The sequence below is a fragment of the Opisthocomus hoazin genome, chromosome 2, assembly GCF_030867145.1.
Source record: "Opisthocomus hoazin isolate bOpiHoa1 chromosome 2, bOpiHoa1.hap1, whole genome shotgun sequence".
NCBI classification, from domain to species: Eukaryota; Metazoa; Chordata; class Aves; order Opisthocomiformes; family Opisthocomidae; genus Opisthocomus; species Opisthocomus hoazin.
This window is the reverse complement of record NC_134415.1, coordinates 62273490-62299445: the sequence shown is the minus strand read 5'-3', so window position 1 is coordinate 62299445 and position 25956 is coordinate 62273490. Positions and strand designations below refer to the sequence as shown.

General features: G+C 40.8%; 1 protein-coding gene across 8 annotated transcripts in view; it reads right to left on the bottom strand.

The window, feature by feature from the left end:
• Positions 1-25956, bottom strand: part of TULP4 (TUB like protein 4) — a 172771-nt gene that overhangs the window by 46159 nt on the left and 100656 nt on the right. For all 8 annotated transcript variants that reach the window (XM_075413868.1, XM_075413872.1, XM_075413865.1 and 5 more), the window contains 4 exons: positions 23957-24085; positions 23480-23641; positions 5867-6047; positions 3211-3345 (listed from right to left, as the gene is read on the bottom strand). In XM_075413868.1, the coding sequence (XP_075269983.1) occupies positions 3211-3345; positions 5867-6047; positions 23480-23641; positions 23957-24085 (607 nt within the window). The remainder of the gene's footprint in view (positions 1-3210; positions 3346-5866; positions 6048-23479; positions 23642-23956; positions 24086-25956) is intronic.

Genomic DNA, 25956 nt, shown 5'->3' with positions numbered 1-25956 from the left:
TTTGGGGATGCTAATTTCAAATGCTTATATCCTCCAGCTCTTTGTCACACTACAAGAGCACTAAACCAGTATTTTCTGTTTCTGCTTGTGTTTTGCAGGCAGATACGCATGTGCAAGGAATACTGAGCTAGCCTTCAAACCTTTTCACTCTTAAACCAGTGGTGAAAGGCAGCTATTTTGTGCTGAGACAAAGTGAAGGTAAAGACAAAACTTTTGTGCTCTGGGATGCTCAATCTGTCAAGAACCTTTTGAAGACACTTGTGGGCGAGAAGCTGTCTTCAAATGAAGAAGCAGGAGCGAAATGAGAGTTGGCAGGAAGGATCTCAAAATTGTTTCAAGTTGTCAACTTGTCATTTTCAGGGACTTTTATGTGCAATTTAAAATGGTTTTGTATTATTTCAACTTTCTGCTATTTCTCATGGGAATTATGCTTCTGTACATATTAGAGGCAAGACGCATGTTCCTCAAGATAATTTCTCCACAGCTAGGCACTGTGTGTCTCTTTTTTTCTCTTAGCCCTCAGCTCTCTATAAGTAATCTACAGTGGGATTTAATTCATCTTTCTCAGAGAGTGTAACAATAGGCAGGTTACAAATCAATGAGGCAAGCTGACCAACTCCACTTTTGGTAACTGGATGAACTACACAACTACCAAAGTGAAAAAAGAGTCTCCTTTGGATACATGCCTTCAGGTAAAACTTTCAGTCGATCCCCATATCAAGAGGAAGAGGAGTGCTTACTGTGTCCAGCAGTTTTCTCTCTTTCTCTCAAAACTGCTAGACTTAGGCTGCTGCAAAGGCAGCGAAGGGCTGGGCATGGGCTGCAGCATCCCCCAGGAAGAGCGTGGCTGTACAGCATGGTCAGCCTGCCAACAGGGTCCTCAGCGAGTATCGAACCTTGATGTAAAACAGCTCAACTGATAATGCGGTATCAGCACAAGCACAGAGATTAGAAACCAGATGGAGGTTTCATCTAGAGTAAAGGTCTGCAAGTGAATCAGTGGATCAGAGCCATTCCCCAAAACTACTTGTCAGCCACTACAGGCATGTGTACCAGCAAACCTTGAACAGAGAGCACTCTAAATACGCTATAGCTCTGCAGGTAGGAGTTGTAGCCAACTAGTACAACTAGTAGATGTAGTTCAGCAGTTCTGCAGGTAGCAGTGCACTGAGAATTACTGAGTTAAAAAGCATAAAAAAGGAAACTATACAACAGAACAGTTCAGGACCTCCATGAGAATTGAAAAAATTTCCAGGAGCGTTCAAGCTGGATGAAAAGAAGAACTTGTATTTGGGTAATCCAGTTCTCATCCAACAGCAAATGTTTTTCTGCATCAATTTAATATGAACACTCCCAGTAAAATGACAGCTATGCAAACCTAGTAGAACAGCAGAAATATATTGGTAATGCTTGAAATAGTTTTATAGTTGCCTGCTTTAAAAATACATTGAGTAGCCTACAGCAGCCCATAAAGACAAGGGCATTTGCTGCAGAGACCACAAAGCAATACTTACAGATTTCAAACAGAAACACATGAATTAAAACTCTCTCACAAGACTGAAGACCATCCACTCTCAGCAGAATACCAAGCGGATGGAGAGGATAGAGACCCTAAGCTGGGTGGTTTTGCACATTCTTGCATGTGATAACAACCAGTAAAATTACAGTCACTCAAAAAACAATTTGATAAGAAGGCACAGAAAATGTTTACATCTGTATGTCAGCAATATGTAAAATACTTTCTACTGTACAATGGGTAGCTTCAAAAAACCAGTGATATCCCAACCACCTTTCTCTCTCTCTCATACACACTCCCAGCGCAGAAAGATGTTGCACATTCTTCTTCTACTGATGTCAACAATGTAGTCCAGTTTACAATTCATAAAAAGTACTTCTGTTGTAGCTTGTACATTAATATTTTGCTAAAGCAGGGTAAAGTAATTAAGAGATCTTCTTCCCATTCGTGAAAGTCAGTGGGCAAAGAGAACCAGGACAGACATCCTCAGCAAGATAGTTGCCCTGCAACTCTAAATAGAGAATAAGAGTAGGAGTTTGTTTCTCCTACTGTTTCCAGCCAAAAGCTAGACTAGATGACAACTCAAGACTACTTCCTATCTTATTTACCATAATTCTGTAGAGATGCTGGGCACACTCCTTGGTGGATATCACAAGAGCCTCTCTTAATTGGTTCCATTTTCCCAGACTTTAGGCTTCATTTTAGCTGAAGAAGCTTCCTGGATCATAGGGTTTCCCCAGCATGATACATTTTGCGAGCCATGTGCTTCTTGTGTTGGCACAGATGGAAGCAGGAGTGGAAAAGAAACCTCAAAGGTGATTTTTTGACCTCCTAAGACTACCCTACATACTGGATCTCCCAAAAATCATTGAGCTGTTGTTAGGACAACTTTTCACCAAAAATATCCCACTATTATGGAACAGCTAAGAGTTTGCTCCAACAGCTTAATTTTTTTTTCCTCTAATACAAAACTAATTTACTTGCAGAGATGAAAAAGAATCAATGGAACCTATACTTAAGTATGTGCTTATGTGCCGTAGTGAATTAAAACTCTCCAGGCAAAGCACCGTAAATTGTACTGAGACTGCTGGCAAAGTAAGGGACTTTTTGATAGGTAAGAACAGTAAAAATTTCAATGTGAATTAAAGAATTTACATGGAATACTGATCTTACAAACATTCATGCACATCACTTAGCAAGATGTATAGTAATTAATCAGTGGAGTTTTTCTTCTCTCAGAATAACTTGCCTCTTGATAACTAATAACTCTCGCAAGTCTTCAAAATTTGTGGCAGTCAAAGCAGCGCTGTGATTCATACCTGGTTACCAAAAGCATGGGAGGAGACCTTGTGAATTAAAGATGCAAAGGAAGTGTTATGTAGCAGGGGCATTCACACAAAGAAGCATAAACATACTAGCACATTCAGCTGGAAAACAGCAAACAGATCAATTTGCTTTACTAAACTGCCACAACAACATGATCTCAAAAATGGAAACATTTTTTCAAACACAAAAACTCTATCAGCCAAGCACTGCTCTTCCCCCAGCAGGTGTCACTGCTGGAAATGGCAATAACAGCGGCCGAGTGCTTCTGCGTTAGGAGAAACAACTGCAAAACCACAACCTATATACACATCATTAAAATACAAGAAAAACAGAGCACTGGAAGGGGGTGAAATGGCTTCCTTTTGTACCTTTCAACCCTGAGCGGACGATAGTAGGAGACAAGTCATCATAATTGTTCATTAAACTGATGTCTCCTGACGTGAAGCTGACAGTAAGTAGTGGCTTGGTGTTCTGCACCGGGACTGGATACGCAGTTGGTCCATCTGCAAAAACAAGGGTCTCAAGTGAGCAAAGGGCAAAAGACCAGAAGTAATTACATCCAGGCTGAAATACACTGTACTTCAGTCTACCACCATCAGGAGTGGTTCCAGGCTTCAAACTCTACCTGCTTATTTCTGCAATGTCTATGGGCAAAAGCATAGCAGCTTTAGCCAGTTAGTTTGTCTGCTTTTGTGCAACCCCAATGTTTTTGTTCTGTGAATTTCTACTGCAGTATATCCGAAGTGATTTATGCAAATACTACTATGTTATACAGTGGTGGTTTTCAATCATTCTCCATTGTCTACTCCCCAAAGTGTCCACAAATTGAAAACCAATGCTTTGGAAGGCTTCCTTGAGACCCAAGCTGAAAACCAGTGTAATAAAAAATATAATCACTTTAAAAGATATTTGTCAGATACATGTTATGCTTGGGCAGGTGCTGGGGACTCCTCCTCAAGTCACATAGGGACATTACAAGCACTTCTAAGAGAACATACTGACTTTTCACAAATTACTGTATTCTAAATGTTAAAAGCTAGGCAGCAGCATGAAAAGTTACCTGCCATCCTGGATAACAGGATCCAATGCACTAAAAGGTAGAGATGAGCCCAAACGGACATTTAGCTTTGAAAACGATTTCAGCAAAGTCTCTGCTCCTCTGGGCTTGTTTTTCAGTATTCACTGAAGCTCCCTTGTTCAATTACTTAATGACCAATATCATCATCTGCAGCACTCACTGTTTAACTCTTATTGTTTACAAGGTCTGACAGGAGATGCCGCTGGCCCCGATAAAGTGCCTCTCAAGGCCCAATCAGCACGTTTTCAGTCAACCAAAATTGCAAAGCCAGTTATGAGTAGCATTGCTTCCTGAACTTGTGAAAAAGCTGATCAAAAAGCACTTTGGAGAAAGATGTCTACTAATTAGCCTCTCTGTGTATATAATTTGATACGAAAAACCCATCAAACTTCCAGTCCTTCCTACACAACTGTGTGAGTCAAAGGTTTGTCACCTTTGAGAGGTTTATTCTGCATCTGCTCTTAAGAAAACACTTCATGTTTGGGTAATCATTAAAACAGGCTTGTAGGCTTGTAATGAGTCCACCCACCCCCGACTGACTCAGAAAAAGCTAGCGCATTTGGATCATTTAAGTTCTCATCTGTGTACTCTGCATCTTTACCACCCTCCAACTGGAACCTCAGTAATTTAAAAAAGCAATGAAAAACTTCTTTCTTTCTAAGGCAAGAAATCTCACCTAGTACCAAAAGCAAGGCAAGAAAGCCAAAACAAAATTCTGTTTAAAAGATGCTGACATTTTACCACACAATGATCACATTATCTTCTATTATTTTTTAAATACATATGCTTATTACATTGACATATACACACATGATTCTGGAAAAGGTAGATTTTTTGACTGGGTCCAAATTAGATCTAAAACTGTAAGAGTCCTCAATTCAGTGGTTCAGATCTGAGACGTAGATTCAGAATTATTTCTAGCTATTATGTATTTAAATTTTTCATCATACAATCACTGTTATTTTAGTCCTTAATTTAGTACAAACTTGATACACTGAAACACACAAACAGCTTACCTAGATCTGATAATCAACAGCATTAACAAAAAGAAGTATTAGCACTGCTTGACTAAGCAAGATGGGGGTGAAAGGAGCAGTGACCGCATCCTATCTCAGACTATGAATGGATAATTAGGCCTCCTAGGTCTTTGCTATTGATGATTCCCCAAGAGTTTAAAACCAAAACATTTCACCCAATGAGTTATATCTATACTTAAGGGGAGGGGAGCATTTCTTCTTGACCCTTAAACTGGCAATGTGCTCAAAAGCATGGGAATTAGTAACTCTAGACAGCTCCAGTCACCCTTCTTCTACCCTGAGTAATTGCAAGAAATATTTTCATTTCCAGTCCTTCTATGGAATTTATTGACTTCTATGTCAGGACTATCAAGGATGGGACTATAATGATAAGCACTATCTCTGCTTCATAGGATTTCTTTAAAATTAAAGACGTAGTACTTCCCGCCATGTCTAGTACTAGTGTCTTTTCACACGAATCTATATAATAATGGATTAACTTTCATGACTGCCCTCTGATTACCTCCATAGGTGTGGCCCATTGCAATACCTCACATCTGCTTCTCATTGAAACCTGATATGCCTCTATCTAGTGTTTTTCACTCAACCTCACTAAAAACTTTGAGCTTTATGCTGTTATCTCATTTGTGCAAACAAAGGTAGAGCAGCACAGACGAGGTATGATCTGTAGCAAGCCATGCAGAGAGGCTGGTGGCAGAGCTGGGGACAGATCCACTCTCCCATATCAGTCCTCTGCACCACCCCCCACACTACCTCCACAGGAACCATCTTTTGGCCTCCACTAGCCTCCACCAGCCTGAAAACATGGCCATCCCACTGTTTCAGTACAGCATGATCACTCCCTGGTGTCTGAAGTATCTTCACGAGTGCTCACAAACCTGCAGCGGAAGGACATGCACACCACACTACCTTGCGGTGGGGAATAGTCATCAGAGTCCGTGTCGCTCTCACTGCTGTCCTCCACCAGGAAGCTGGGGTAGTTCCAGGACATGCTGAGGATGCCATCTGACTCGTGAAGGAGCACGTGGGCCAGCATTCGGCCATGGCAGTCCATGACGATAACCTGTCCATCAGCAGTGCCAAACAGTACCTGAAAATAACAGAATGGCCCTCAGTCCCACTAAACGTCAGCCACTGGACCCTCCTTCAAACGTGTCTCATAATTACATAGCTATGCTGGAAATTAATTGAAAGCAAAGCAGTCAGGGATGTGAAATGGTGCCACAATAGGACACCACACCCAAAAATGTATATAAAGAATGAAGTCAAAGCACCAGGGTCTAGAAGTTATTTCCTAAAATCTGTGTGCCAGTAACGTTTCACGGTGCCATGCATTTTGTTCACTTTAATATTTACATTACACTTTACTTGAGCTTGGCCATTACTACCACCAAAGGAAGCTGGCAGAAGGGCTACCACAGATTCAGTATTCTTAGATTCTAAACTTCTAAAACTGGTGGCAGAAACCGAGGTATGCATCAGTCACAACAGTATCACAAGGCACAGCTGACAAAAATAAGCTCTTAGCAGAGACTTCAAAGAGGTTGTGAGAAACAGAAAGCTGAATAGAGGAGGACAGGTTATTCAGTTGATGAGCTGAGAGAAGGTGGGAGAATGTCTTCCAAAAACAGAGGCAAAAAGCAGTATGATCAGTCAACTGGAAGTACACTATTATAGCCCAAGAGAAGACAATATGATACACATCCAGAAGAGGTGAAGAAAAGGTTCTACCCACCATTTCAAACACAAAATGGATAATGCATATTTTTTTCTTGTCCCTAAACTACTCTGAAGCCAATGCATGCTGACTGAAGTCACACTGACTTCTGTCCTGAGGCTTTAAGCAAGTTAAGATTCTGCATATTTGATGAATTTTAGAAAAACATCAGGAAATAAGGATTAATAAATCCAGAAAACGATAAATGCATTAGCCAAGGCTGCTGCTGCTATCATGTAATTCCATCTGAGGCAAAAATGTTTTAAAGTAAGTTTAAAGGCACTGCTCAACTTGAAAACAAACCAGCATTAAAAATGAAGCTAAAAGGAAGGGCAAATTTTATACTTGCCCTTCAGTCTGCCACCTACTATCGGTGCGTGTAAATTTAAGATTCTAATAATTACATGTCCAGATCAAAAATTCATCTAGCCTTGTATCTTAATCTCTAACAGTCGTCAAGTGTTTGGAGAAGAGTAAGAGAACAGGATGCACTAAACAGGCATCTCCCCTCCACACTCATGTAGCTTCCAGCAAAAAATACTGCCTCTTCTTTGACAATTGATAATGTCGCTTGGTAACCTTTACCTCTTATACCTAAAAGAAATATAGAATAATTGCTCCCTACTTACATTCTCAACATTGGTCACAATTTGATAGACCTCCAATATCTAATCTCTTAGTCATTTCTTTTCCAAGTTGAAGAACCGTAGCCTACCTAGGACCTCCCTGAACAGATGTTCTTCAAAGCCCCCAACCACCCTTGCTGACCTCTGCTCTCAGAGGTCTTCCTTTCTGTCTTCCTTCTGAGATGTCGTGCCAGACTTGCAGCGTTCATGCTGCGTATCATATCAGACTTGTACAACAGTACTCACCTAGGAAGCAATTGTCATGGCTGCACTTTTGAAGGTTTCAGAAAGCAAGCATGGCTTCAACAGTCTCAGTCAAGAAAACAAGAGCTACAGTTTTTTCTATGGTCAAGGTAATGATCAGGAAACACAGAAGACTGTAAACTATAATAGCAGTTCAGCGGAGGAACTCAAGTCAAGTCATTAACATCGTAAGAAAATCAATGGAGTTGTTTCACATTATCAGAAGCAATTAAAAACCAGTATCTGGCCGTCTTAACTAGAATTATTACATGTTACAAATATTTTTGTGTTAAACAGCTGCTGCATTAAAACAGTGGCTAAAGTTTGCTGCAAGCCTCAGATTACCATTCTTAGACATAAAAGCAAGAACTTGACCTTTGTTCATCTCACACTCCCTTTCCTTTTGGTCCTTTATTCTACTCTTCTTCCACTTGCATCAGCCCATCTCCATCCACACTGTTCACTATTTCAATTGTTTTTACATGCATAATCAGTGCACAGCCATTTTCACTATCTACTGTCAGAACATAACCACTCTTTCAGATCTCTATAAAATAAACTTCTTCTACAAAGCCAAAATCCTACCAGTTGTCATTGCTAGCTTCTCACACCACTGTCCACCTACCCTATAAATTAGTTTTTTACCAGTCTCCTAGGAGTTTTATAACTGCAAAATACCCAGACAGAGGAGGTGAAACACTCTGTTGTTCCTGAAAACAGCAGTATAAGAGTTCTGCCTGCTAAAATCCTGTAGAAACACTTTGCAGTCGGGGTAGGAAAAAAATGCTGGGACTCATTACCCAGAGTTCAGTCCCAGCTCAATCTAAAGCTAATTCTTCTGAGGAGCACTGCCCCCAATTAATTTAAAATTACAAATTCAGATCAGAACAGCTGCATGTAGGCATCTTAATTTTTGCACTGGAACCTGAGAGAGCTCTTTAGCAACCCAGAAATGTCAGAGGGCACTCTTCGTCTCTTTAGCCAGGCTACAGGTTTCAAAGAGCAGCTTTAAGTTTCGGGGTTATTGTAGCAATACAACCTTTAAGATGAAAGCATTTATCAGGCTGATAGTCCTGCTGGCTGAACTCCTGCTGAAGCTGTAAAAATGTCTAACAGTGTTATCATCCATAACATTACTCAAGTTATAAATGCCACACTCCAGCTACTTATGTCAGATGAATAAAACTCTCTTGACCTTCAGAAAAAAGGTTGAGCCACAGGGTATGCCTTCTGAAGGATCCAATGGAAAAATTACAAGGCTGTTTTTTAGCTGCCTAAATTAATATTTTCCAGGCGTTTGCAGGTCTAGGAGGTCTGCAGGAATGTTGGGAAAAGGTAATGAACAAGTTACTGTGGTTTATTAACCCTTGAATACAAAAACTAAATGATAATAACAGTAATAAAAAAAAAAAATCCCAAGTATATAGTTTGAACTGGTTCTTCGGCCCCTTGTTCTACATTTCTTCTCTGATCTCACGTCCTCTCCTTTTATACTGTTCATTATTTCACCCGGTTTTACATGCATTACCACTTGTAGAATTGCATTCATGGAATTATGCATAATCTGATAATAAAATGCCTAAAATCACACAATACATTAAATGTGTGAGTCAGTTACACAACATAAATACATTATTTCTTTACAAAACATGTCAAATAATGAAGGTGCAGCTGATTAAAGGTCATACAAATGCAGAGCAGTCTCCAGTGGTGCCCTGATGCTCTATGCTTTGATGGGAAAACTGTGACAAACAGCACTGGGATAATTCACACACAGTTTTCTAAGTGTGCCAAGAGTGAAAGCTGGGTTCAGCCCCGAAACACAAGTGTCTGGGTTCTCCATGAAACCCAAGCTTGGGGTGATTCCTGCCTATTGTAAGAAATCCAAATACCTGAAAAACACCCTTCTCTGAAAAGTGCAGACCTCTTAGCCTCTGTGGTAACTGGTGATGAGTTTCAAAAGCTGGTTTCTAGTAAATAAAAAGGTTTTTCGTCAGTTTTTGAACTATTATCCATGAAATTATAATTCAAGATCGCAATCCGTTTAAATCTCCAAGGTTTCAGAGAGTCTTCAGTTCTCAGTCTGAAATGTACCAATTCCTAAAAGACATGTGGTAATCAAAAGACAGGGTAGTATGCTCTGAAGCTATTTTTTCACGAAGAGATGAATACTAGAATAGCCAAGAAGCTAAAAAATTCAGCCCGCGAGGAACAACGTGAACTTGTTCGGTGATTTTGCTACATGTGGATCTGTTGTGCTGCACTGCTGCTATTCCTGCAAGATCTGTTGTGATGCCGTCATGCATCTGGACCAGACACGGTACTTGCAAAAAATGCTCTGGCAGCATTGACATCAACAGAGCTACAACAAAGTGCAGTGGAAGTCCAGCTCAGGAGGCCCACTACTTCATCAGAGGACTACAATTTACTAACAGCAATGTTATTTTTGCACAAAATACATTTTGTTGCCATTTAATTTTGTTTGATGTATGCAAATTGAACTCATCAACAGCAAGAAGTTCAAGCTTTGTATTAATTTGAATACACTAGCCCAGCAGGAAAGAAGGAGATCCTGCCATCTCCCCACATCAGATTATATGCAGTAATTGAGAAAAATCTATAAATCATAACAATTTCGTTCAGTCAATGAAGCTGTGCTAACTTACATCTGCAGGGAATGTACCTACTGTCCATTCCTACCTCCTAAGCCTGTCCTCTTTGTCAAAGAAGCCTTCCAGAACTACCGTCACTGTGACTTTCATAATAATCGAGAGTAATCCAACCCCAGCAATAGTGTATTCCATGACTTGATGTGTATATGAGGGGCAAAATAAAGAATTATTCCCAGTCTCAGGTTTTTGTTGTACAAACTGAATAGCCAATACTGTTGCAGAAAGACATTGATAAAATAAGATGCTCCCTTCATGACATTTAGCAGCAACAGTGAAGGTTTCTAATGTTGCTGGTTAAACAAAACTCCCAGGAAATCTCATCAATACATTTTCGGAACATGGGCTATCATTCTGTACCAGGGCAACAACAACCGAGCCTCTGACTGAAGCTCGAGTTGAAGTATCAGAAGCTGAACTTTCTGTAGCTACTGGAAGCTACTGAAGATTATTTCAGGATAGCACTTTTGAAGTAAGAGATTTCAGTATTGGGATGCTAGGAGGTTGGAAACGGAACATTTGCTTTACTTCTGTTGGCCCAGGATTTTTAAAAGAACCCCTTTGACGTCTTACAAAGAACGTACATCTGACAACTGAGGGAAGCAAAACAACTCACAGACTCAGCTGATTAAAACAGCATTGAAAATTAATCTAGTAAACTCCATCCTAGTATAATCTCATTATTTAAAAACCAGATTTTCACAGAAAAACAGAACTTGCCTTGTTGGACTACACAAGGTGCATTAACAGATTGGATTTAAATTCCTGGACACACTGAAATGTTCTGAAAATGAATGTTATCTGTCATGAAATCTCAGGTGGTCTAATCTTCCCTAAGCTGTGGCTAAGCTGTCAACTTCATGATAACTCCACTGAGCAGTTTCTTGAGTTACAGCTCTTCCTTCTCCCACAGGGTAGGTGGCAGCTGGAAGGACAAAGTGACCACATGAAGTTTTTCCAGGAAGTGGCTGATCACATCAGAAAAAGGCAAGGGATTACACGTGTCCTAGAAGTTGCTTATTGGACCAGCCCAGCAAACTGAGATCTATGGGACTTGAAATTCTCAAGCCTTCTACAGCCCTAAGTAACGCAAATAATGGTATGTAACGTAAATGTTGCTATCTCACAACAGTTACTATTTTAAACAACAGTAAGTATTTTAAAATAAAAAATAATAATTAAAAACATATAGTGGGACATAAAGGCAACCCCCGTGTTCCCATTTTTATAATGCAGATTGACTACTTAGTCTTCCCTTTTGCAGACTGATCCCCAGCCAGTTCTCTCTGCACTGCTAAGCCATCCAAACACAGTAAAATATGAATTGTTATAATTTTCTGGGGTTTCCACAAATGCCAAATCATTCATGCAGAGGATATATCCCCACTACAGCAATGCACACACGCAGGTTTTTCTGTCAGGAAATCCCAAGGGAGGCCTGTTTGCATTGGAACTTGTTGACTTTTTCAGAACTAAATACACCATTTCAGCTATTTTTTTCTAGCCATCACTTTTAATGACAAATGCATAGACTTTTGAGAGACTAGTGAGTCACGGTATCTCTCTGGAAGAAACATCTTACCTAGGTCTTTTCAGACTAGTTTACAGTTGTTTTGTGATTCCATGTTCAATTTTTTTAACCAGTTGCAAGGTGTAGATGTAAACTTTATTTGCACATTTCTTGGATGTTCTTAGAACCTTTTCTAAATGTATTGCAGGAAAATAGTGCTGCCCTTCAAGAATTAGAACAGAGACATGATTATTTTTGCTAGCAGCGAAGTTAGCTCATGTTCAAGATCCTTCACAATATTTGGATGTACCAGTCGGACAGAGGGACTTGCCGCACTTCAAACCAACCTGTTTCAGGACCCTCTTGTAATTTCATCAGACTCAGTGAGGAGCCTCTCAACAGGGAAGTAGTAGCCAAGGGCAGGAATCTCACCAGCATCTTGTGCGCAAGTAAACCATGAATGATCTCACAAAAACTTAGGCTCTTGGTTTTTAACATTCTCCATGGCTGTGTTTCCAAAGCCTGGAGGATTCCTCTTCTACTTACGCACTTTGCAAACTGTGCTCTTTCAACATTCTGTTTTACTCTTTGCCCCTCTGGTTCCTTTCCTGTTTGGCACACGTCTTGCTGTACGAATGGTGCAACCCTGGGTACTTCTGCATCTGCAGCCACCTCATCCAATGTTGTTTCCCTGGCATTCCCCTTTTCAAAGTTGAGACCTGTCTTTACGCTTTTTCCTCCAACCTCCTTCCCCACCTCTACCCAAAGGAAAAAGTCAGCACTGTCCCTCAGAAATTACATTCTGCAAAAATGCTAATAAGGCCAACTGCACTTGCATTGTCAGAAGATGCTGAGCAGTTCAAGGAAGCTGAATTAGTTCTTTTTGCCCTGATTTAGCCATCTGGACAACCATTAGTATTCATGATAGGAACTGCATTCACTGTCGTCACCATAATGTCATTGTACTAATAGCGATAAATCTATTTTGCTGATCCAAAATTAAATGAACTATAAACTAATTAACATACAAAATCATGGATCAACCTTCTATTTATGCAGGCAGGCTTCGTAACGTAGGAAATATTTGGAAAAATCTTGCCTTTAAATATTTTCATTCATTAGCCTAACAAAAAAATGCCAGTCTTGCAAAGGCTGAGTTACAACATTTTGTAGTCCATTTATTTGTGGTATTGGCATTTCGTATTCCTTGTGCTCCTCTTCTTTCCTGTTTCTCTATCACAAAGCAGGAGACAGTGCAGCAGCTGCCTCTTAGGACACATTAAAAAGTGAAAGTTTGTTTTTTCTCAGTGTGATATTTCTGGCTTTCCTTCTTTTTACCTCAAAATGCAGAGAGAAAGGGAGAGAACCAGAGAGAAGGAGACAGCTGCTCTCCCACTGAATACTTTTTCTTTCCATTAAAAATTAAACCGCTGTAAAATGATTCCTTGAGCTGACACAGAAAGAGACATTACCACAATTCACACACAAGCTCGGAGGGAAAGCACTAGGTTTTCTTTGACTGCCTTTATGCCTGAAAAGAGTTTTTGTTTCCTTTGGTCATGAGGAGTTACCAGCCCCACACATGGATGATACACCATGAGATCATCCAGATAACTGCATATGTACACAGCAGTGAAATTCTCATTTGAGACCATTAATGCTTTCAAAAGCAGCACTGGCTTAGTTACCTAGTTTGAGCCTTGTTCCTGCTCTCTTACGAAGTGTGCAGGGTTTAGATGACCATTACAAAGCCCTCAAATGAGAAGACAAAGTAAACACACTGCAAATCTTGGTGACAAATCCATTTAATAAATACTGAAATACTAAAACTTGCGGATACAAATAGTTCTGGCTTTATTTATCTCTAAACAAGTATAACATAGCTGAATGACTGTAAATGAGATACAGCCTTGTGTGCTACTTCAGGAGTCAAAAATTTAAGTAGTCTCAAAATCAGGATCTCAAGCTATACAACTATTCTCGATATAAGGGGATGGAAGCAATTGTCCAGGTGAAGATAATGTTGTTTGAAAGCATCCTGGCAAATCACAGAAAGACTGATTATTATATGCCCCTGTAATTATATCTGGACTAATTCTGACTTGTGTATTTCCAGGCACACACATTTCTAAGTTCTTTCTTGACTCTTGAGACATTTTTCAAGAAAGCATCCTATAACAATTAGATTTTAAAGTCAAAATAGTTGCTCCTCTGTATAATGTTTACTTAATTAATAATATGCCTCAGTTTACTTTAGATGTGGAAAATAGTTGTGGGTTTTTTTTAAACTTGTGTCAGGTTTGAAACCACATTCGAAGTAGTACGCAAAATGAACAAAAAGGCAGCAGCTGGAACACCTTCTACAGAACATCTTCTGCAGACTTTAACACGGGCAGGGCTCCGAGCCTGGGCCACTGAGCTCCCACAGCAGAAGTACTCTGGAATGCTCTTCAAACAGCACTGTTTTCTGTTTTCTCACTAAATTCTGCCAGGGAAGTGCACACATGTCTATGAAAACACATGTTCTTCACATATATCCAATTATATACAGCAACAAAAACAACTATTTGGTACTGTTACGTGGGAAAGTGCAATTAGTTTTACCAACAACCACTCAATCAGGCAAAGAAGTCAACTGATACACTTGGCAGTCTCCTGCATTGTTCCCAAGCCAGGTTTTAGTTATTTCCTGAAAGATATGTTGACTGCTGAAGCTGAAATTTCCTTCAGAGCTTTAGAAGTCTGAGAGTTTCTGCTGGGGTTTTGTGGTTTGTTTTTTGTCCTAACTGAAAATGGTATTACTTAGCAACAAGGACTGCACTCTCAACCAGTGAAAATGCAATACAAAGCAGTTTAGAAGCAATGTCCTTGCTGTTTTGAATTTCATAATACAAAATCAAGAAGCCCCAGGGATAAGCTATACGTGAATGGAAGCCAGCCCCTCAACTTCTGCATTCTCCTTCTAGGTCTTGGGTGCTGGCAGAGAGGGGTAACTCAGCATGGTCAGGAAATACGTAGAATGGGTGAGGTCAAGTATAACTGAGTCAACATGAGACAGGCTGAGTAATAAACCGTTACCGAAACCAGGCACTAAAGATTGACTGTCCTTCTAAGAGCAAGGAAAGCAGGGAAGGATTAATCCCTTTTCAGCTGATGCAGTCACCAACAATCCCTGAACGTCTGAACATTGACAAGAAACTGGCTTCTGGCAAAAGAGCAGAGAGCTCAAGTTGTAGCTATGCAGGATGAAACCCCGATGGGAACAGTTTTAGAGAATAAGGGATACTGCTCCCACTTTCCTTTGGCATACTCTTTTTGTCAAACCAATGGAAAGACCATGCGAGATCACTTTCCAAAAACATCACCTTCCATCTCCGATTTAGTATGAAAGTTGGCCTTGCTTTCCCAGACAAGACCTAATGCAGAAATCCACAAATCTCCTCCTCCAGATTCAAGGACTCTAATCCTCCTTCCCTGCACAAAGGTTTCAGACTATTCACAGGCTTGAACACATCTGACCCAAGTCCAAGACCCCATTTGGCTCCCGATCTTCTTACTAACTTCCAAAAAAATCAACCAGTCAAGTCCCAGTGATAATAAAGTTTAAATTAACCACTCTGGCAGCTACGTTTCTTTTGAAGTGAAAAGACCACAAAGCTCTAGATGAACCAAAGGGGTCCTGGGGCTGCTGCATTCTCAGCCAAGTGACTCTGGCAATGGGATTGCACAGACTGTTTCTGAAAAATGCTGTAAAACTTCCACAGTTTGGAGAGTTTTTCCTCTGTAAGAGGATCAACTCAAAATCTGAATGAAGGAAATAAAGAAATTTTCCTACTTTACATAGGACGACTTCTTAGCAAGAGAGCAGCTTCCTGCAGGAGGTACCAGTTTTCCCTTGCACTGCCTAAAGAGCAGTTTAAGTATGTGCTGCTACTTCGCAGAGGTGGACTGCAAATCATTGTTCTTGCTATTTGGCCCACAGCGTAACACAGTGCTTTTCAGAAACACAGTTTCAAGTAAGTAGTCCCTGTCCCAAAGAACTAAAGACTTCAGGCTATATGAGCAAAATTTTCTGTACAAGTGCCAGCAAGGTGAGAGAAGAGGCAAACAACTTCTTTCTTCATGCCACTTCACACATAGAGACTGCCTGTGTTTCTGTTTGCGCTCATCTTTACTTTGCTCACTCAAACACTGATGCTCCAAAAAAATGTAACACAGTACTGGGCAGGAAAATGCTAAGTGGACACATTAACTACATAGCGCAACGAGTCTTCATGTCTCCCTCCATCCCTGGTTTGTCACTGCCATTGACATCCTTCCTTTCTGGAGGGAGGGAAAGACGCAGTAGGGTGCGCAGAGCATAACAAACTCTAGATTCTGGTCAACTAAAATAAAAATATTGCAACCTATCCGAGTGTCACGTTGGATCATGGTAAAGAGTTAAAAGATACACCGCTGAAGGTGATCCGTACGTCCTAGCACACTGTGCATCCAAAGGGATGCAGAAATCCATTCAACCATTCGCTTTTCCCAGTAACAAACATCAAATAACCTGTCTATAAAGATGAGCAAAACAATTGTATTCTTCCTTTCAGACAGAGCCATTAAGGGAAAAATTTCTTTGCAAGACTCATCCGAAACAGTGTTGACATGAGACACTGCAGGAGCTACTAAGAAAAAATGAGCCATGATGCTGTCAGCACATAAACATCCCCCATCTTACAGCCCTCATGACTAGAACAAATAGCACCACCTTGTCAGCTCTCTCAGTGTCTTGCCACTACAGGCTGGATGAAGAGCATCAAGGGAAAGATTAGGCAAGGCACAGATGAAGCGAGTGGGCAGAAGAAAGCACACTGAAGCATCAACTTGTTGCTCTGCTCCTTCAATTACACGCTCAATAACTGTGCAGTATCAACTAGCATTTCTGGCAGGAAAAATCTTGCCTGGAATAAATCTACAGAGAGATGCCACAGCTCCTGAAGCTATAGATGAACCCTAGAGGCTCCAAGGAGAACATCCTTGTTCTCTGTTCTCCCTGAAACTCCATGCAAAGCCTATAAAGTCCTCATCTGAGTATTGTAATCTGCAGCATAGCTGCTCAATGCTAGCAAGAAAAGGAAAGCACAACTAAAAAAAAGGCACAGTGCACCAAGCTATTTAACTCTTCTCCTTCCTGCTTTTTGGAACCTGTATTCTCAGCAGAACGTCCCATGAAAACTTGCTTGAGACAAAACGGCAAAGGAAAGACAATGCTAATAAAACTATGTATAGACATCAGAAAAAAAAGAAAAAAAAAATCTATTATTTCAGAAACAGCTGCATAATGCAGCTTCAAAACAACACAGTAAAAAGAGACAGGAGAAAGAAAGGCTAACTACTACTTAAAATTCACTTTACTTTTTCACCCAAAATCTGTCTGTCGCTATTATGTGGCACCATAAAAATCAGGTCACCAAGCAAAGAACAACAACAAAGTGTTACTGGCTTCTAGCACTTATAAATATATAAAACAAGAATACTAAAATCTCCGCAAAACCATTTACACATTTCAGTATACATAAAAGCCCACATATTTTGTCTCTAAAAGGATGCAATAGGATAGTAAACATCCACAGAACCCTTAGCACAAGCAAGGAGAAATCATTAATTTTAACAGCAAGTCTGCCACAAAGGTTTGAAATGCTTCTAAAAATAGTCTAAAATATTAAAGACAGTTAAGCTGTGGTGGGCTTTGTTCATCTGTTTGTTTTATATAACAAGAAGATTTGTCTTGAAAGACAACTGAAGTCTCCTTCCCCTGTCCTCTTTCTGCATTTTAATGGTACTGCTCAATTATGCAGCATGCAATGTTAAAATCCTCATATGCAATTTAACCATTGTCTGTAGTCCTTGTGGCTTGAATAAGCTGCCTAGTTAATTAATGACGCTTCTTCAATGCTAGAAAAAGCCTCTAGCCATTTTTCCCAGTAATTTGAGTAATTCATCCATCAGTGAAAGCAAGTCTTCCAGTTGTTCCTCAAAGACTGTATCTTACAGTGCAGTTCTGAGTGGCTTTGGTCATTCTAAATACATACATAAGGTCCTTCAATAGTCCCTGCACCCAGAATGGATGGGGGAAAAGACGCATTTTTTTATGTTAAGATGCAAAAAATCTAGATATTCCCTGGCATTTTAAAGGCTCCTTTATGTGAACCTGTAACGATCCTTAATAGGCACAAGAAGTATTCTAATAAAGGCCAAAATAATTGCTTACACTTCCAAATTTTACAGGCGGTAATTTTTTTCATTTTGTCCTTCCTTCCCTTCATTCATAATAATTAAGGTAAATATGTGCCTCCCCTATACTGCCCCAGTTGCCTGTTTGCAGCTCCCTTTCATCATTCTGTCAACTCATTAGAAAGCCGTCTTCAGGATTTTTTTTCCACACAGCTAGATATCAGAGCATAATTAAACTTGATCTATGTGACTACTGACTGCCTGAATCAGACTTGTGCTACAGCACCTCTCTAAAACTAAAATGGTGGGGTGAATGGAAGCACAAATTCCTCGTTCCAGAGTAGCAAGCAGAAGACGTAGGTGAGGAGATGATGTCATCATGGCCCAAACGGATACAACATTCTCAATAATAAATTCCTTATTTTTAAGCCATGTTTATGGAAGCTAGGTAAGGCCACCTTTCCTACTTTCAGCTCAGGAGTTGTTCAGAATGACTATTTCCCTGAAAAGGCTGTAGCAACTGCTAGCCCACAGAGGAAACTGGGGGGATCCAAAAGCAGAGTCTACTATAATGGATTTACTAGTTAAAATTCCTGCCAGGGACTATAGCCGTGCCAAAACCAAGGAGCCTGAGAGGCAAGCTCATGAAATGCCTGGTGCCACCGGCAACCATTTGACAGCACTTCTTGTTAATCAGCTCCTACCTCCCGGTGAGAATTGGGCCGTAGCTCTGACCTCCTGGCAGCACGGCGCTGATCCTAGAAGAGGCATCTAAGACACCCAGTGCTGTATCAGCACAGAGATCCCACCTGACTACACTGCTGGACCAAGAAGGTAGCACACATCCCCTCCTTGACGGCAAGCTTTCTACACCCCGGGCTGCACCCTGAAGGGCTGCAGGCAGGGAGCTGCACGCAGGCAGCTGCAGGCAGGGCGAGGAAGCCGAAGCCTGCCCCTGCCTCATCCCTGTCAGAGAAAAAGATGCTGAAGCGTCTGGGGTTGCCATGGGAGTAGGGGTGGTGAGCGCCGGGAGCTAACAGCATGGATACGGCCTTCCTGCAACTGCGAACTATAAAAGATCTTTGAAAAAACAACATGCAGACCTCCCACACCCCATGTTTTGAGACAAATCAGTTTCAGCTGCTACTGGTCTCAGATTTTCTTCCAGGGTCTCGTAAGACCCTGCAGTACACACGGTATCTGTTCCCAATGCTGCGCTGCTCTTCTCTTCCACCGAGAGCAGAATTTTGTATGATTAGACACAGATCAGGCTGAAACTTGGGGTTTGTATTTACACGTTCTTAGTACTAACGCATGTTGCGTTGCGATGGGACCACATACAAGAGTTCACGTTGTACCCAGCAGGACACAAATGAAATTAGCCTGTATACACCTATTTTCAAAGGAAACCAAAGGAAGCGCGCTGGCAAAGTTCACACGTACCTGTTGTCTGTCATGTCCTGGGCAAAGACAATCCTGCCAGTCCCTGAATTTCCACAAATAAAAGCTTACAGAAGGAAAGGGGCGGGGGGGGGGGGGGGGCGGAATTAGAACTGGATTCTTACAGCTGTCAGAAAAGTCTAATTTACCCTAGCTGAGATGTAGGGAACAAACATAGATTAACAGCACTTTGGGATATCCAGGAATTAAAATACACTCATTCATTTTCATCAAGGTTTCTCTCTGTTGGAGAGTGATTTCCTTCTAATTCCCTTCTCACACACAGAAACAGCAACAGAAACAACCCCAGTGAAGTCCAGGGATTTACACTATATTGCTACAAACAAGAGGATAAAATCAGACTCCTCTACAGTTCTCACCCAGGTCTCTGACACTGTGCCTTTCTCGCGTTGTGAACAGAGATAAGCCTCTTTAATAGGTAAAATCTGGGAGAAGGACAGGGAGAGGATGGCCTGAGGGCAGCAGAAGTTGATAGCAAAATGTCACTAGGAACTGAGCAAGCACACAGGAGGGGAGATGGAAGCACTGGAAAGATATTTTATGACTTGTGGGCTTAAGAAAAATCCTCAGTTACTTATTGACATTGCTCCTGTAATTATAAATAAACACTTTGGCTAGACAAAACTCAAGTTTTTGTCACCTGGGAAGTCATTCAGTCTACTTGGTATGTACACTCCCTCTTTGCAAACAAGCGTGGTATGGCACCACAGAACTGTCTCAAGACAGGGTACAGCATTCTCCGATATTTCAAATTTACTTTTCATGTCAAATATACTTTTCAACCCTACATGGTCCTAGGTGAGCCTTCTCACCAGAAAAATGCTTCACACAACCCCGAGGAAGCAGGCCCTACTACAGCCTCCTGTAGCCCTGAACAAAACACTTTAGCACAGCAAAAGGAAGGTCACGCTCCTGAGTGGTCGTATCTGTCCAAGTTTAACTTCAGTGTGGCACTCTGCTCAAGATGCAGCGGACCTGGTCCTGTAAAGTCTTCCTATTCTGTGTATTCCTTATTATCCTCAAGAGCCCATTGGTATAACGGGGCTCTGCGCCTTGGCCAGATGCGTGCTCGTGTTACAGTGTTCAGGAGCAGGAAACACCTAAAGTCCTCCGCAGGAGGACTTAAGATACACAACAAAGTGATAAAATTAACTTCTAGTCCTCTACCACAAACATACAGAATCACAGTCAAAAAGCGTATGTATTGAATTAGCTGAAAAGCCCATAGCTCAAAGTCCAGACTCAAGACCTGGGTGTGAACAACAGTAAAAATCTGCTGATGACCTTCACCAGAAGATCATCTGACAACATCCAATGCTGAGAAAGAAAGCACTGCAGTCAAACAGATTGTATCAACTGTCCTATGACTCACAGCAAATTTGTCCCCAACAGACAAGGAGAGCTCAAGAAATCCTGAAATACACCAGCGCCACAAGAAGAATGATACCACTCTCTTCCTAAAAGAAAATGCAGAACAGTTGCACCTAGTAGTCATAAAATCAGACCACAACTTCCTCAGGGCAAAGTACGTACCAAATCAGTTAAAGGATACAACTGTACGCTCAGTTTCAGCAGGACTGTACTCCACCCTGGCCATCTCTCTAGCTCTCATCCCATCTCTAGGCTCTCAAAGGACTTTGGGAAGCATTAAACTCTGGAGTTTCAACCACAGGTGGCATCAACCACTACTTCGGGTGCTTTACTTAGAAGCCCGTGTCAAAGCACAGCAAGGACACAAACCCAGAGGCCACACCTGCTCTGGCAAACAAGAAGATGGTTGGCAATACTGGAGCTCCAACCACTTCTTGCTTCCAACAGAAAGATGGTGGTAGGAAATTACCCTCCTTTTGCAGAGCTGCCACAGAGCCGTGGTGAAGTGTGACTGAGGTGACAGACTACTGGTGTTGAACAGACAGATGGGAGAAAGGACGGAAAATGAGAAGGATGCATAGAGTAGACAGCTGAGGGAGAAAGTTAAGAGAACTGAAGAGTGACATGAACAGATAGGCTATACTGAGCAAACTTTTATCAGGGCAACAGAAAACTGATACTGAACAATATAATCCCCTTGGAAATTTAACTTTCCAAGTTAATTGTGTTAAGGGTCATGGGACCACAGAGCATAGTGTTTCCCAGGAATACTTTCACTAGCAATCTTCATGGTGTCACAGGGGTGACAAAAAGAATAGTATGCAAATACAAGTTTAAATTTTGACATTTGTTGTTCACTTACTGTATTGACAAGTAGATTACATCAGGCAACAGAGCAGATGCTGAAGGTACTCTAGACTAGAATAATATTATGTTCTCATTTGCACAGATACAATCAGGAGACAAATTAGATAAGGAGATAAGCTAGTAAGGGTATCCCTTTCCATATGTGCTTACTTGTGTGTAATATATGCAATGTCTTTCCCTCCTAATTTGCTATTTTTAGTTTTAACTGAGCATAGTCTCTTACCTAGAACCTCAGTGAACTGTATTTCCTTGTGCCTCCAGAGACAAACACATCTAAATACACATTAGAAGATCACTTCTTTCCACCAACTCTGGAGAACAGTACAACGATCCTTCATCGGTTAACATGCAAATCCCACAGTTAGGAGAAGCGTGCAGAGCGACATCAGGCCCATGACTGGTTTTGGTCTCTATTTCAGTGAGTTTGCCAGCAGCAGAATCTCGTAACTCAAGCAAGTGATTTTCACCCAGCTGGAATTGGCCATTCTGTTCAAATGTGCTTATCTGGACACTGAACAGCTGTTTGTTTTCTGGAATAACCACTTATGGAGCATCCGGATCAGAAAGTACAAACATATTGGCTAAATTGAATTAAAGGCAGTCAGTCACCCCAAATTAAACACTCAGATGAAGATATTTCCAAATACAGCACCAACAACTAAGTATCACACAGATGGGGTAGCCTCATGTTTAAAACATAGGACGGAGAGCTATTAGATCCTAGTTTCCCCTCCTACTTCCACTGCTTGTTTTTTCCTCTTGATCTTGAGTAAATTATTTATTGTCAAGACTTACATTTCACCAGACTCAAAAAGAGGCAGTGTTGCAATAATTAATTCATTATTCTTTCCAGAGCACTCTAAAATTATTAGATGCTGCTGCAGAAATGCATATTATTAGTGTATTATATTCCACTAGCAATTCCTAAAATAACCCTATCTCGCATGGATTTATGGCATTCTAAATTGAAGTCACTGGTACCTTGAGTCTTGAACCAGTACTTTTTCATGGCAGTGTAAAATGAAGGAAGGAAAATAATCCAGCTGTGATCCTAACACAGTTTCTATTTGCACTGTTCTACTCCCATCGTTTCTTTTAGTACTACATTACACACACATTAACCGTAATGACAGCAAGCAAGACCGTTCCAATAAGCTCAACAATGAAAGGCAAAGAGCCACTGTAAATTCTGCAAACGAAACCTATGGGCTAGGCTCAAGCCCTGCTATAAATGGCGATGTGGCCAATATCACACGCTTTACTAGAAAAACAGTAAAGAAGAATTTTTTAACTGGCTTTTTCAAAGCTCAGCAAGTTTCAGACTCAACAATTGGAAAAATGGTCTTCTTTTAATTTATGCCGTTTGCATCAGGCTGAGAGATGTCTCTGACACAACCAATTGGATCCATTTGCTCATGTGAAGGCAAACATAATTGTATCTGTCCGAAATGCTTTTGTTGCAAGTGCAGACTGGACAGCTGTATGCAGAAATGACCAGTCAGATGTTTGCCGGTCCAGGCTGTATCGCTGCTCAAATGCATTTTCAAGACAGCTGTACCAACAAATTAGGGGTACAGTTACAGACTTCTGTCTCAAACAACTAAATTTGAATAAGACTGCGTGTGAATTGGGATGAAAAGTGATGATAGTTAACTTAGTACATTATCATATTTGCCTAATGAGAATGACAGGATGAATTACATTTTCGTTATCTGTGGGAGCACCAGTTTTGAGGGAAACTGTTCTTACCAAGTGACTGTTTTATTTAATGACTTTTTAAGACGTGTATTCTATAGCACATCGATGCAATACAATTAATACCTCTCGAAGCCCCATTACCTGTTGGTCATCTGGAGTCCATATGCCACAGGTGATCTGACTCTCCAAGTTTATTTCTGAAGACCAGTGTCTTTGTCCGCTGACTGAACCAACCAGCACAAATCCATCTCTATAGGAAATAAGTGCTTGAGTCCCATCATGGCTCCACGTAAAGTCGCTTACCTTAACACGTCAAAGACAAGAAAACAGATGTATGGGATGTGTAGGACTTTTTGTTGTTTAAATAAAAGGTAGCACTGCACAGCACTGGACAGGGCAACTATTAGCCCAGTTGTAGTTCTGATGTCATGGCTACTGGAGAAAGCAACTGTCCTTGCAAAGCATCTTTGTGACAATCCATGTATATTCCTTTCAATACAGAAAAGTTTAATTTTCTCCTGTGCTTTTCGAAAGGTATAAAGCACCATTCATTGTTCTCTTCGTTTTGCCTCTCAGGACGTGATCGCTCTCGACTGCAGAGAAAGCAAGCATGCCTACCTGTGCCCCCCGATCGTTCACAAGCTCCACAGACCATCTGCCTTCGTATTGTATCCAAACAAATATTCCTCCATCTGCATCGCAGGTTGCTAATTTCTGGAATGGTTCGTTCCATCTCACCAGCACAACCTTAAAAGATTACAAACAAAAACAACATTACCAAAACTGCATGTTGTGCTGACAACTATTTAACAAGAACCAGTTAAACAATACTGCAAAATAACCATCACTGCATTTAAATCCTCAAGAAGACACACAAAATAGTAATTTTCAGCACAGTGTTAGGCGCCTCTCAAGTACAGCTGGAACCGTTTTGTCCTGGCTGTCAGGAAACGCACAATCTCTCGCTGTCAGGCCTTTCTGGAAGGCATCGCGTGCTTTCAGCAAAAACACACTGCACAGCGGATTTCACTGCAGAAGCAGCAAACAGGAGGCCCCGTACAGACCATCCAGCAGTCTTTCAAATGATTCCCCCCACCGTAATCTCAGACTGTCAAACTCTACGACAAATCATTACCTCTTGCTGACTTCAAATGAAATTGCATGCACCGGTATCAGATTGAATTTGAATACTCATATCAATAGTGGCATGAAAACAAATTTGAGAGTCCCACATTATTAAAAAATAGAAGTTTCATAGAGAAGTTGCTGTGCTACTGAGTGCAAAAGGAATACAAAGCAGTTTTAGGCTTTTCTCTCCACATTGAAGCTATCTGGGCTTTTCTGGAGAACACAATCAAGTCTAAACCTAACAAATAGCGCTATCATTTTTAATTAATATCATTTTAACAAATACAGTATCTTTCAGACCTCAGTATAGAACTGAAAAAAGTATGTCATCCTAGTGCTCGAAGCAGAAATTACTGTAAAACCATTTACCTTCTGTTAGTGACTTTTTCTTAAAAACTTTTTTCTAAATTAGTTTTATTTCAAAAACACGGAGATATATACAGGAAGCTTGCGTTCATACACAAGGAGATTACCCCAGTTATTTTATAGAGACACAGCATATGCGAACAGAGAACACATATATTAAATAGGCAAGCAGTAGGGTGTTATTTTAACTACTTAATGGACTTCCAGATCTAATGATGCTTTTTCATAAATCAAAATAGATAATTGGCCATTTCAAAGAGACAGAAGATTTTCCCGAAACATCTTTTGCTATTTACAGAGATGGACTAATGCCCCTAAGATTCCAGTCCTCAAATGAGCTCTAAGTAGACAGACCCATCACGCTTCACAACAAAATCAGCAGTCGCTTTCAGAATTAGGATATAAATATGCACATCTGAAACCTAAACTTGACAGATGAAAAAAGATGATCTTATTAGTACGTGCTACACTTACTCACAAAGTGTCAAGGGTCAGAACTTCAGAATGTATACATCAGTGGAGCTCGCCAGCCTGAAGCATCAGCCCTTGAATGATAAAACAGCTAAAAGAAAACGGTTTCCTTGTGCATATGCGAAGACTATGGGGAAAAGCGAGTATGACAAACCACCTCTCTGTTGTTAAGCAGCTAAGCAGAATCCCATTGGAGATTCTGCAGAAAAAACCACTTGCTTCTGCTTGATTATAACCTTATAACCTTGCAGCTGCACTTCAAGTTGCAAGTCCTGTCTCCAGTGGGGTGGATTATATCATGCCACTAGATGGATTATATCACACATTGATTTTTTTTTTTTCTAAAGAGAAGTAAATAAAATATTCCTATGTAGTAACACAAGCAGCTGTTCTTTGGTAGAAGTTTCACTCTGTCCCTTCCATCTAAACAAGCAGAGCACAGATGTGTCAAAATTTAGTTTTGTCTTTGGTGTAACTCCCGTGCACAGAGCCGTTGCTTCATCCACCCTGAGGCAAAACACAATGACAACATAACTGTACTTGCCAGTAATGCCTAACAGTATTAGAAAAGAAGTGAAGAAAACCCCATGTGTAACACAAGGATAGCACTGAAAAACCTTCATCCTTGAAGGCTGGGAGCTGCTGAGGCTAAG